This window comes from Gadus macrocephalus, chromosome 22 (assembly GCF_031168955.1).
Source record: "Gadus macrocephalus chromosome 22, ASM3116895v1".
Classification (NCBI taxonomy): domain Eukaryota; kingdom Metazoa; phylum Chordata; class Actinopteri; order Gadiformes; family Gadidae; genus Gadus; species Gadus macrocephalus.
In genome coordinates, this window is record NC_082403.1 from 12,536,678 (window position 1) to 12,549,889 (window position 13,212).

The 13,212-nt window shown below is 47.9% G+C and overlaps 1 protein-coding gene across 8 annotated transcripts in view; it reads right to left on the reverse strand.

Annotated features, from left to right (window-relative positions):
* ppp1r9a (protein phosphatase 1, regulatory subunit 9A) overlaps positions 1-13,212 on the reverse strand; it is a 47,869-nt gene that overhangs the window by 5,574 nt on the left and 29,083 nt on the right. For 7 of the 8 annotated variants that reach the window (XM_060043410.1, XM_060043412.1, XM_060043409.1 and 4 more), the window contains 10 exons: positions 13,079-13,212; positions 10,151-10,303; positions 7,971-8,024; positions 6,571-6,800; positions 5,056-5,152; positions 4,218-4,395; positions 3,145-3,218; positions 1,663-1,813; positions 1,155-1,230; positions 766-819 (listed from right to left, as the gene is read on the reverse strand). The exon at positions 13,079-13,212 is cut by the window's right edge. In XM_060043410.1, coding sequence (XP_059899393.1) covers positions 766-819; positions 1,155-1,230; positions 1,663-1,813; positions 3,145-3,218; positions 4,218-4,395; positions 5,056-5,152; positions 6,571-6,800; positions 7,971-8,024; positions 10,151-10,303; positions 13,079-13,212 — 1,201 coding nt within the window. The remainder of the gene's footprint in view (positions 1-765; positions 820-1,154; positions 1,231-1,662; positions 1,814-3,144; positions 3,219-4,217; positions 4,396-5,055; positions 5,153-6,570; positions 6,801-7,970; positions 8,025-10,150; positions 10,304-13,078) is intronic. The other variant, XM_060043415.1, reaches the window with a different exon arrangement.

Consider the following 13,212-nt stretch of genomic DNA (forward strand, 5'->3'; position numbering starts at 1 on the left):
TGTTGGCAGGAAGAGTGGGAGAGCGGGGCAGAGTGACCATGGCCCTAGTTTGGGCCAACTGTGGGTTGTTGTCCGCCTGCCTGGTGCCTGTACCCCTGTCTTGAACTCCCACTCTCTCTCTCTCCCCATTTCTCCCCTTCCTGTTTTGCTCTCCAATGCGCAGACACACACTTTCTGACACACACACACACACACACACACACACACACACACACACACACACACACACACACACACACACACACACACACACTCTAGACTCCTGACTGATTATATTGCTGCCGGCAATGAGTGCAGCAAATAGAGGAGTGTACTGAAAACTGCATTATCAGATACACATAAATGTAGGCACTGTCGTTATGCACTGTAAGTTATTTAGGTTAACACACACACACACAAAACAATGTGTACGCACACAAACACACACACAAACAAATAGGACTACAACAAAGGGGTGTGTGGGTGTGCGTTTGTGTGTTCCTGGTGCGGATCCAGAAATAAAAAAAAATGTAATAACAAGAAAACTTAACAAGAGACTGCCCACTGTGCAGAAAACACAACGTTGATAATTAATGACTAGCAGACGAGATCAATAGACAAACACGCACACTCGCACACACGCACACAAACAGTGTCTCTTAGGGAAGATCCAGTAAAGCAAAATGCATGAAGTTGATCCAGGGATGAGTCCTGCTAGACTCTAGGCAGCCTGGGTTTGGCATACAGCAGATGACAACACCACAGGTATCTAAACAATGTGTTTACCTGTTTCCCGGCGATGCCCGGGGATCCTTGGTTCTGCTTTGCCGTAGCGAGACTCTGAGAGGAACAGAGAGGAGATGAGACGAGGCAGCTGGTGTCACGCGTTACTACGGTAACCAAAACCGTGATCACAGCCTATATGTTCTCACACCGCTTTGACACTTTTTGCTGTTCTAAAAGTTTTAAAACATTTTATACTGAAACTAGTCCTCGCAAAAGGTGGCCCCACATCTTTGTTTTAACACATGCAGCCAGACGTTAATTTTTTTAAATGATTGATTCATGAGGCCCCCGCGGGTGAATGGATTATAGACGACTGTCCTACCACTCGTTATCCCAGTACAGTGTTGTGTTGTTTTCTATCTCATTATTGGGTTTGGGCAAGGTCATACCCGGGCCCCGGGGCCTGTCTGTTGGGGCTCTCCTCCCCACTGCCAGCCGCTCCAGACACCATGTGAGACTGGCACCCTGCGGACAGAAAACACCCTCTGTGACGTCCCGCGGATGATAAACACACTCTTCTGAAGCATGACCCAGCTCCCGGCTCCACGGTTGCCTCGTCATGATCCCAGGTCTTATTGGGTTTATTTCGGTCATTTTGTTTCAGCGTCCGGTGAATGTGACTCGGAGCATTTCATGACACCTGGCTCTTTACTTTTATGTTTTACTCTGCAGCAAAATGTTGACTTTCCAGCCAAAGGAAATAACAAAAAGAGGGTACGAAAAAAACCTATACATAAGAAACCTCAAATTAGGCAGGTCCATCGGACCATATCTTTTGGCGTCAAGAGCTTTAAGTGTGCATGCCAAACACTAAACGGCCGCTGTATCGACACTGCCCAACATATTATTTAATTTCATCGCTTTATGTTGTGAGGGCGGGGCCTAGGGCAAACGTACCGTCCTGATTGGTTCCCTGCGGCAGCAGTGAACGTCTCGGCGAACCCTCAGTGCTGCCGGGATTCCTGCGTCCCGCGCCGTCGAAGGACGCCGCGCTGCGCACCGAACCACTCCGGCTATGGGCGGGACTTCCTGTTGTACTCTCTGACACCTGCCACCAAGAGAGTTGGGAGAGGAGGGGTACACAGTGAGGATGGAACAAACCAATATGATGGAGACCAAATATATAATTTATACAGTAAATATGAAATAGATCAATATTAATGGCGGAAAAAGGGATGGAAAGGCCGGAAACACATGTGGGGTGGCTCAACTTGCTAGTTCCCTAGGCAGGCAGGCCAGCAGGGGTCCTTATTCACCTAGGGACCATATTGGTTAGTGTGTCGGGAAACCTTCTAGAATACTTTGGGAAACCATGAGAACTAACTGAGCGCTACATTCCAAAAAAATACAGACCATTTACAAAGGAAAATATAAAAAATATTACTTTGAAAAAAATATATTTGCATTGTCTAGCAATATTTATCCTAAGGCTAAATCCTTTTTTATCCTTACTTGTCCTTGCTTTCATTGTTGTGTGCAGGGAACGGGTTAACCTAGCAATTGTAAGGGCTTGGTCTCTATGAAAATCCTTACTGTACCGACAGCGTATTGTGTTGTTTCTCTTTCTTCTGACAAATGTCACTTTGGATAAAAGCGTCTGCTGAATCCCCTAAACGTAAATGTAAATGTAATTCCATTTCCTCCCCCAGGAAACATTGAGAATGCCTGGCGAATACCTTTTCATGTTTCCCCAAAGATTCTAGGTTTTTCCCACCCAACAACCAACCAGTATGACCAGAGGGTGAATTCCTCCATAAAATCAATACCTAGTAACAACGCAGCCAGGTTCCATTACGACCTGAGGTCCTATGCCACACAATACAACCCCTCTCTCTTTCAATCTGTTGTCCTGTTCCTATACTAAAGAACACCTTTTTTTGTTGAATAAAAAACACACACAACTGCTTCATCATTCTGTTTTTATCTTTGTCTTCAAGTTCTTCTTATTGTGTGTTACATACAAGCAGGTTCTCAGGTTCGTTTCAAACCTCATTTCCCAGTCTGGGAGCCTGTATCTGGCCAGTCACGACTCAGCGCTCGTGCCTTTTTTGCCCCAGTGCTGTGTATGCTACTGCTACGCTAACAAAGGCCGCCATTAGTGCCTCTCCGTCAGCATCTATTGTAACATGCTGAGAGACAACCGCATCATTCGTTCCGCTAGCACCGAACACTAACACAGCGATTAATGAATCGCTTCGAGAAAGGTATTATGATATCTGATAGGATGACTCTGCATTATGGGGCCAAATGGCCAAATGGCAAAACAAAAACACACACACACACACACACACACAAGCTCACACAAACACACATCAAAGAACTCCATTATGGCTTGATGTGAGAAATTAATGGAAATTGACTTTCGGTTTATTGACAAACCTCTCCCTCGGTAGAGCTGATGCTGCCTCGCACCCGACCGCCGTGGGTCGGCTTTCTACTGGGAGAATCCAACCCTGAGAACGCACACCCACAGACACACACACATTGTTCATCAATTTTGATGTGCAGCGAGGCAAGGCTGTTTCATGCACTGAACCTGATACGCAGCGCTGCAGTAACTGAACTGTAAAACGACGTATTAGCTGCGTCACAAACTTAAAACACTGGAGCACGACTGGATCTTACAGCAGCAGCCAGTTATTATAACAAAGTACCACTGAAAAGTTAATAATAAAAAAGGCCTGCAATCCTACGCCAAGCCCACAACGGTGGGTCTTGTGCAGTGGTTTGGCAGACAGGCAGACTGCATCAGAGGGATGTGTTCCAGGGGTTCTGCTCATCTCCAATGAGTCGTTGAAAAACTGCTATTGCTCCGCTTTTTACCCTCGTGAACTACTTTTGTCTGTCACATTGTATTGTTTCAGTGGTTATGTTCTTGTCTGAACATGTAAGCTTCAGCAATGCTTTTTAAATCAAGGGATACATGAAAGGAGATGCATCCCCGTGTATGTTTACTGTATTAATCAACAACAAAAAAAGGCATTGGAGTGCACAGAAATACAGTGTGAGTTATTGCTGTTTGTGTACTCTGTTGGGGTACACGTTGAACCTTACCTGCAGCACTTCAATAAAAAATGATTCAAATGAAACAACATATTTGAGCTGGGGACCAGGGATTGGTGAATCTTTTATTCATCCAGGGCCAGACACTGATCAACAAAATGTGTCTGCCTGGAGTATTAATATCCCGGTGCACTTCATCCTTCCCATTACTTCACTAATTCTAAACGCTGCCCACTAATCTAATCATTCCCCCTCTCTGCACCCAGACCTTCTCAGGCTTAAATATGAACTCAATTAACCTCCCATTAGGGATGGAAATAAAAATAACAGTTTAGATTCCCCCCTCGCCCTCACTCCCTGCCTCACCTCTGCTACCTGGTTCATCCAGGAAATCACAACTGCCATAATAAGAAAACAACCACAGCAAAGTCATCTCCACGGGTACGGACCTGCGGTCGGCATATGCGCAGGGGCCCCACCTGGTTGCTGCTGGGGGCGGGACCTGTCGGCGGCGGCGCTACTGTTACTGCGACTGCTGTTGTTGCTGTTGCTGTTACTGTTGTTGTTGTTGACCTGGATGCCGTTCTGCTTCATCAGCAGCATCAGCTCCGACTCCAGTGTCGCAATCTGGACCGAGACAGACAGGCAGGAAGGGGCGGGAGGAAAGGGGATTAGCCAATGGCCTTTTAGCATTGTTAATGTGTGTGTGTTATTAAGGGAAGGCCGGAGTAATTGGAGATACTTTACGACTAATGTAAGGGTGGCCCTGTGAGCTCAACCCACTGTTAAGAAAACACATCCAAATCGACAAAACCCAAGCTAATGAAGAAATGATTTACACAATGTATAAACAAACGTTCCGTTATACGTTTTAGCTCATTTCAAACACCACTGACAGATAGCCGACTTTACTAGTGTCATAAGTCTCAAACCACGGCGGCTACGACAAGCGCGCCAAGACGTGTCCATCACTTTTAATTCCTCTGTTAGCAACATTCGTTGGCGTTTGTCGTCAAAGTGAAGCATTTCCGTTTGGTGTCTGTTTTGTGTTTGTGTTCTACATGCTGCGCTTGTTTCCTACATGCTGCGCACGCAACGTCAAACACGTGAGGAGTGAGACGCCTCCTTCATTTCCCTGCGATGCGTCTCTTTGCACGCGTCCTCGAGTTGCAGCGCGCCGCCGTCTAAACCGACGTCGTTGTCTTCGTTTGCGTGTGTTTGGTCTGTCTGCGCGGGGGTCGTCGAGAGTTGCGGCGCTCTGAGCTCTCCTTTCAGGCTCGCCCTCACCCTGACTTGCAGGCTCTGGATCTCCGCCAGGTGGGCCTCCTCTGCCTCCTCCAGCCTCTTCCTCTCAGCGTCCTCCTTCTGGACCAGCTCCACCTCCCTGGGGACACAGCGGGGCGGAGGAGAACAGCGGGGGTGGGGGAGTTAATGTGCTGCTGAGTCACTTCGCTTTAAGATGGAGAGCAGAATGGGGGGAAAAGCGAGGGAGATGACACAAATACATTGTGTGTGTGTGTGTGTGTGTGTGTGTGTGTGTGTGTGTGTGTGTGTGTGTGTGTGTGTGTGTGTGGGTGAGTGTGTGTGAATACATTCTTAATCGGCGTGAGGGGAAATCTTGGGCCATTTCCAAGACTGTCACTTTGACTTATTTCACACACTGACCTCGTACACATAACAACTCTAGCACGCAGACATGCCCACACTCACACACACACTCAAGTATAGCCTCTCTCACTGCCCCAGACACACTTTTTCTCTCTCTCTCTAACAAAAAGAAACATGGTCTCTTTCTCATCTCAAAAACTCACTGTCTGGTTGTCTCCCTTTTTTTTTTTCTCTCTCTCTCTCTCTCTCTCTCTCTCTCTCTCTCTCTCTCTCTCTCTCTCTCTCTCTCTCTCTCTCTCTCTCTCTCTCTCTCTCTCTCTCTCTCTCTCTCTCTCTCTCTCTCTCTCTCTCTCTCTCTCTCTCTCTCTGTCTCTCACAGTCTTTTGCATAACAAAGAGAAGCTCCTCATTTAGATGTCTCCTTCATACCTCCACTCTGTCCTCTTCGTCCTTGCTGACTTGGCCACTGTGGCCTTGTTTTGGTGAACTAAAATCCTTTGCTAGCAATTAGCATGTAGAGAGTTAGCCTCCACAGAACAGAGAACCTGAGCTTTACCCAGGGGAGCTCTGAGCCAATTAGGACCAATCAGAATGGGTGGGAGAGATCAGAGCACTAGAGGGGTGAAGGGGAGGAAGTGGAGGAGAAGAGGCTGAACGACTGAAGGCAAGAGATCCTCGGCTGCGTTTAGAACGGGCTGAGACTTACACCATGAGTATGGTTTTTTGTATTGATTTACGGAGTGAATATGCGTACGTTTTCCTTACTTAATGGCTGAATGACTCATTTAATGATCGCAGTTAGAAATAATGAATGTGAGCTCTTGATCAATTTGGAAATACAATAAAGTAAGTGGGCCTTAATTACACAGCCAGGAGACGATGTTGGAGGGGGCTCTGGGTTGCGTTGGGGGGGTTAACGTGTATGCTATGTTCTAGAAAATGAGTTCTCAGGACTCCTTTCCTGTATAATGTTAAGCCCTAGCTGCATACCCATTTACTTGGCAAGTTCTTTAACAGTTTCAGAAGTCTTGTGTGGTGTTTGTTGTTGTTTTGGTCATTTAATTCGGTCATACATATTCAAACATCACCTAAACGTTCAAGCCATTCATTCCCATGTTATGACACAGAAACAGCAGCCAGCAGTCAGGATCATAAGAACCAAAACAAACAAAATGGCTTCCCGGCCACCACTCACTTCTGCTGGTAGTCCTTGATGAGCTTCTTGGCCTTGTTGTACTTCTTCTCCAGGGTTTGGTACTGCGCCTGGGCCTCCTTCAGGTGCTCGTTGACCGTGTGGCAGAGGGTCTGCGCCTCGATCCAGTAGCCCTCCAGCTTCATCATCCTTTCCTTGTTCTCCTCAATGCTGGCCTTCAGCTGGCTCTTCTCCTTCTCCCAGCGCTGCTTCTCCCGCTCCACCGACGCCAGCTTGGGTAGGGGGGGATGGGTCAAAGGTCATGTCAAAGGTAGGGGTTGATGGGAACATGGAGGGAACACAGAGTCATAGAGCGGGAATAAAGGACACCGAGGGGTAAATCTAAAGGGTGTGGTTCATTAATATTTCACCACATTGGGGGAAAAACAGGCATTCCCATAAACCAAAGACGAACAAAGCAAAATATTTGAGGACAGGAAACAAAAATGTTAACAGTCATAAAAATTGATCTTCTATCTTCCTCCCCTAAAAGGCATCTCTGGCGTTGCTCCCTTAATGCAGTTGACATGGTAACCGTGAGCACATCAATTTAAGCCGTAAAGACCGGGGCTATTAAATTTGACCGAGTTTCTAAATTGCACACAGTAAAATTAAGATATGGTTCCACTGACACACACACACAACTCACACACATACACACACACACACACACACACACACACACACACACACACAGGTACAGACACACACACACACACACACACACACACACACACACACACACACACACACACACACACACACACAAGGACCTCTCATTAAGACATGTGTCCTTGTCCACAAACACATGCCGCTCAGTTCCCAGCTCAAACAATCACCGGATGCATTTCAGACGTTAGCTTATCGCTGCTTACTTTAGATAAGCTTATAAAAAGCCAACAGAGAGGCCATTATCCCGGACACAGAGGGCCGGTGCTGAAGTAGAAGCAGGATTGGCCCGGCTTAGGGTGTTGGACTCGCGGATGAAAGGTTCCGGGTTCGATACCCAATGCCTGCAGTATACCTGTAGGCATCCTTGGGCGAGATGCCTAACCCCCAGATGTTAATGACGTGTCTTTAATTCACAGAAGGTTACTTTGGGTCGGAGTGACTCTTCTAAATCTAAATAGTGAATATACGCACACAATCATTGGACTTTACGCAAAAACTCCCAAGTCGACAAAATAAAAAACTATCCTGTAGTGAAGAATACCGGCAGCAGCACAAATCCAGAGAATACAACTGGACTGTTTTAAAAACTAAAAGACAGCGTTTCAGCGATAACCTGAGCTTCTCTCCTGACACACTTATGTTCCACAACCAGCCACTCAAACCACCACCAGCTACTCCACCCCCCCACCCCCACCTGCATGACAACAGACCGTCAGTCCGACCCCTCTTACCTTGTTCTTCAGTTTCTGGATCTCGGCCTCGGTGACTGTGTGTTTGATCTGCAGCTGTGGGGTGAGAGAGGGAGTAGATGAGAAAGAAAACCAGACAGAGAGAGAGATGATATGAGAGAGAGAGAGAGAGAGAGAGAGAGAGAGAGAGAGAGAGAGAGAGAGAGAGAGAGAGAGAGAATCCAATCTGAGATTCAGAGGCGATGGCGTCAGAGGGGCGCCCGGGGACGGGGAAGGTCTCATAATGCATGGGCGCACTCCCCTCACGGCTGTCGATACAGTGTGATGGAGTGGGCCGGTCGACCATGACAGCACTTCCCCCCCCCCCCCCCCCCCAGAGCACTGACACTCAGCTCTCACGGGACCAGGGCAGCACGGAGAGCGGTCTTCAGAGAGAGGGGTGGAGGTGGGGCTGAGGGAGAGGCTACGGATAGCCCTGTAGTGGACCGTTAAGGAACCAGGATGCAGGAGGGGAAGCTTTATGCAAGGGGGAGCGGAGACGGAGGAGAGGGTGGAGGATGATTCAACGGATCGAGGTCACACCAGGGGCTCGGCCGGGAGAAGGAAGAAGAGGGCTCACACCGAAGCCACATCGACTCTACAGAGAGGATCGGACGCGCTGTTAGAAGCGCTTCATTCTATTGAGCTATTGGTTATTGATGGTGTCATCATTGAAGTACAAAGGCCTTGATTGCTGCTCCTGAAGTCTTTCAGGGGACCGTGATTGACTTCTCTCTCTACTGCTCCCTTCCCCCGTTGATCACGGACAGTGAATGTCATCCACAGAGAGCTGGTGTCGGAGTACAGCGTCTGTTACAAGTAGCATGTATTAACACTAAAAGAACATACCGCAACAGGGGCGAGGGCCAGAGAGACAAAGTACGGTCGAAAAATAAAATGAGAATGACAGAAGTGGGATGAACAGAGGAACAGCGACTAAAGAGAGAGGGAAAAGGAAGGTGCGTGTGTGCGTGTGATCGTGGGGAAACGTTGGACGGCTCGCGTTCGGGAGGCATTTAACAATCTGGTTTGATACAGCTGTCGGCGTTGGCGACGGAGCCAGATGTGCGACGCGTCACCGAGCTACTCTAAGGCTGTCTGTGGGGGGGGGGGGGGGCAGACTGCTGCAGGGCTCTCTATTCCAGCAGCTGTTCCCCTGCCCAGAGAGCGTCGTCAAACCGGTCATCGGCCATCTGCCATCGCTGCCACCGCTCAACTTTCTGAGGCAGGTTTGGGAATGCGTTTCCTATGGCGTGTGTTGGGGCGCCGATCGCGTCAAAAGAAGGTGTCGCCCTTTTATCGGTCACAGGCTTTGTGGAGCTTGTGAAGGGGGGGAGGGGAGGGACACAAACACATTGTGTAAAATAAATTGTGATAGGCTTTCGGCTGCATTCTATAGGGTGTTAACAGCATGTTTCGTAACGTAAAGGCGTTCCCACAGTGGCCTCGTGTCTGCTCATCCAGATTAAGTTCTAAGAGTTGATTTAATCCGATTGCAGGTTGTTACACAATCGGTATGAACCGCAATCTAGAACTAAGAACTGAACTATTTGACTGACGTCGATGTTAACTCTCGTTCTCTCTGGAGAAGGAGTGGGGTGGGGTGGGGGGGTTCGTATGGTGTCTTCGAGATTGCATCATACACCACCCGCATATATTACGTCTTGTGACGTAATTTCCTGGTTTTTAGTACTTACAGCGTTCCTGTTTGTCTCTGTCGGGCATCGCTACCCGACGAGTTGGCGAAGAACAGTCATTGGCTAGTCATTGTTATTGTAAGCTACATTAGCCTCTTTAGCAAAGCCGCTCGAAAACCAAACAACGAAACTCGACATTGCACTGCACACACAGTAAGACCGTGCAATGCATACATTGGTGACCGGATTAAAGCAGCAGTGTAATCAACTTTGTAAGCGCATTTAAAAAAAAAAACGCCATTTTTGTTGGTCGATCTGTACAGTTATCCTCTCTGAGCTCGACGGACTCTCCGAATTCTTAAACATTCCGAACAAAAGGGGGCGTGCCTCGGTGAAATGCTGCAAGAAAGCTGGGAGATTCCCCACTCTGCAACCCGTGCGGGGAGGTGCACGCTGCACCTCGAACGCGCCATTACGACGCGGCGACGGCGGACCTGAGAGGACGTGCAGGGGGGGTGCACGGGAAGGGGAAGAATGACCTCTGACCTCTCTGAACTTCTGGTAGAGTTTTCCGGCGTCCACCTCGGAGGGGGTGAGGACGTCCTCGTTCTCAGGGAGGTCGAACACCTCGATGCTCTTGTCTCCGCCGGACCCCCCCGGCGGCCCGCCGTCCTCCTCGTCCGTGGCGTACTCGCCCGTCTGCTGTGGGACAGAGAGCCGAGAAGGAGAGCGAGCGCCGCCGTTAGGATCTCCACGCCCCGTGGGAGAGATGGAGAGGAGACAGAGGACTCTCTGTCGTGGTCCAAATAAAAGGTTTTGACACATATCACACGTTGTTTTATGACATATTTCATTACATTTAGTTTACGTAACAGGCGGGAGGACGGAAGGTTTGAAAGAGGGTTCCTCATGCTAGGTTATGATTTTTCTTCGACTTTCAAATCATGGATTGTTGTAAAAAGTCAAAGTCAAATGACTGATGATGGATGATGTGTATTGCTGCGCTACACACATTTATTTTCATTTGATTCTAAATAGTATTACATTGCATAATGACTTCCGTGTTTCTGAGTCAAATACGTCAGACAACATGAAATGCAATCGCTCAACCTCCTACATCCGCTTTGAGCGCACACTGCTCCCTGCTACGCCTACGCCCGTGTGTGGAGGGACTGGGTGTAGCATTACGAGGAAATCCATTTACTCACATCTCCTTTTACCTCACACAGCATTCAGGGGAGACCTATTTTGTTGCGTCTGTTTCTGTGATATTTGGTTTAATCTCGTCGATTGATCAATATTTTCCCACCATCTGAGAAGGAGATGGAGATCTCATTCCATCACGCAACAGACAGCCGTATCAATTAGCAGTATGAAGCCTTATAACAGCACTTAGACCACCAGTAAGAACCGCCACAAATACTAACAAATACTAGCAGCTATCGGTGTTCTGATTTGTTTTAACATTTTCATAAACCCACATTAACATCCCATTTCTCGAAATCCAATTATCTGTTGTTGACATGAGATGGGAAATACAAATACTAATTTGCATATAACATAAACCCGTCACCGACTCCGGCATTGTCCTCATACAATGGAGACATCTTATTTTGTTATGATCTATTGCCTCGCCATGGTTGGGGGTTGATTGTGTGTGTTTGTGTGTGTGCATGCGCGTGGGTGAATGTGTGTGCATGTGTGTGTGTAGGTGTGAGAGGGAGAGATGGAGACAGAGTGAGAGAATGGGTGCATGTGTGTCTTTCCCATGTGCCGGCAGCCACACATGCACCCACATACCAATGAAAAAAAACAACTTATGGTAAACATAGAATCTCCCTTCATGAGCCCGCAGGTGGCAGATAAAAAAAGGACACACGCAAAACGCAGCTCCACCCCCCACAAGTGAAAGCCGTTATATTTATAGAGGTATTCATATTGATGAGGTGGTTTTTATCGCCACACAGATCACTGAAATGGCTCTGTGAGTGCTTACCACCCAGCAGCAATTATGTTTTCAGAGCGCTTATTTTCCTTTAAACATATGTTTCTGTCTCTAGACGCTTCCTTGAACATATGTTTATTGTTAATCCATCCAATGGTATTTTTTTGTTTAAACCTGGCGGTCATTAAGAAGAACGGAAAGGTATTAGGAAAGTAATTAGAACTTAACTGCCATTTTGAATATGTGTTGTGTGCATTAACTGTGCATTCTTGTGGTGGTTGATATATTTACTCACGTGGAAATAAAGGGGACCTAAGGGTACATGCAGACACACGTAATGACACACACACACACACACACACAAACACTGACACAGAGCGAGATGTCACCATGAATGCTTCGCTCCTAGAAAGTGTCCGTGAATGTCCCTGATGCAGCTCGCTCACACAGCAGCTTACACACCAGACACTTTGCCCTAGGGCCCACACATGTGTGTGTGTGTGTGTATGTGTGTTTGGGTGTGTGTGTGTGTGTCTGTCTGAGACAGAGAGAAAGCTCGAAGCTAGATTAACTGTATGTCTGTGTGCAAAATGGGCCTACTATAAACGTGTGAGTTAGTGATGAAGGGAGTGAGTGCGTGTGCGTAGGAAAGGAGTGAGTAAGTGAGAGAATGACATTGCGCATGTGTGCGTGCAGGTCCACTTTGGTATGTGTGCACGTGTGTGTGGGTGTCGTACGTGTCTTAGGATACACACACACACACACACACACACACACACACACACACACACACACACACACACACACACACACACAGTATCAGTTATTTCTAAACCTGATACTTTCTGTATCAGTTATAGAAAGTAAAGCTTCCTGTCAACTGTCAGGGGAAATGAACCACCATCAGCCACATCCTTCGATTTCATCATTTTTAAACGATAAAGCTTCAGCTGATAAAGATATCAACAGTTGTTATTCAAAACGGATCTTCAAAGACCTCAGCTCTCCAAAGAAGCGCCTCGAGGCGTCCACACATGACGAGGGTTCAGCGTCGATTGTTGCCAATGTATTCCTAATAATTTGAACTTTGACCCTGTTTTGACGCGTCCAATCAGATAAGCTGTTGGACGTTCCAAAATCCGCTGAATCCAAACCGCAACGGCTGGCTTCCAAGCATTTTCATTAATAGTTTTATGAGTTGAAAGCAGTGAACTCCCATTTGTTGGCTGGCTCTCCTGGTGGGTGTAATCCGACTCAGTCTTAATCAATATGATCCGATCTTAACCAATCTTTCTCAACCGTTCCTTTAGGCAAGACGGATGGGATCAACACTAAAAACATGGCTATTGTGTCGTAAAAAACGGCTGTTGGGTGCATGCAGCTACGCCTTATGCACGACTCTACCGCTCAACACAGACACCGGCGTTCGGTTCAAAGCGTCTGATTACGTGGAGGAGGAGGAGGAGAGAGCGCGTCGCGTGGGGGTCCGCTGTGGGAGGGCGGGGGGGGGCGGCGGCGTGTGTCGTTACCTCCTCGTCGTCGTCTGCGTCGTACTGGGCGTACTGCTGCTCCAGCAGCTCCCTCTGCCTCTTCTCCTGGTCCAGGGTCTGCTGGATCAGCGTCGCCACCTCGCTCTGCTGGCCCGGCCTCTCTCGACCAATCA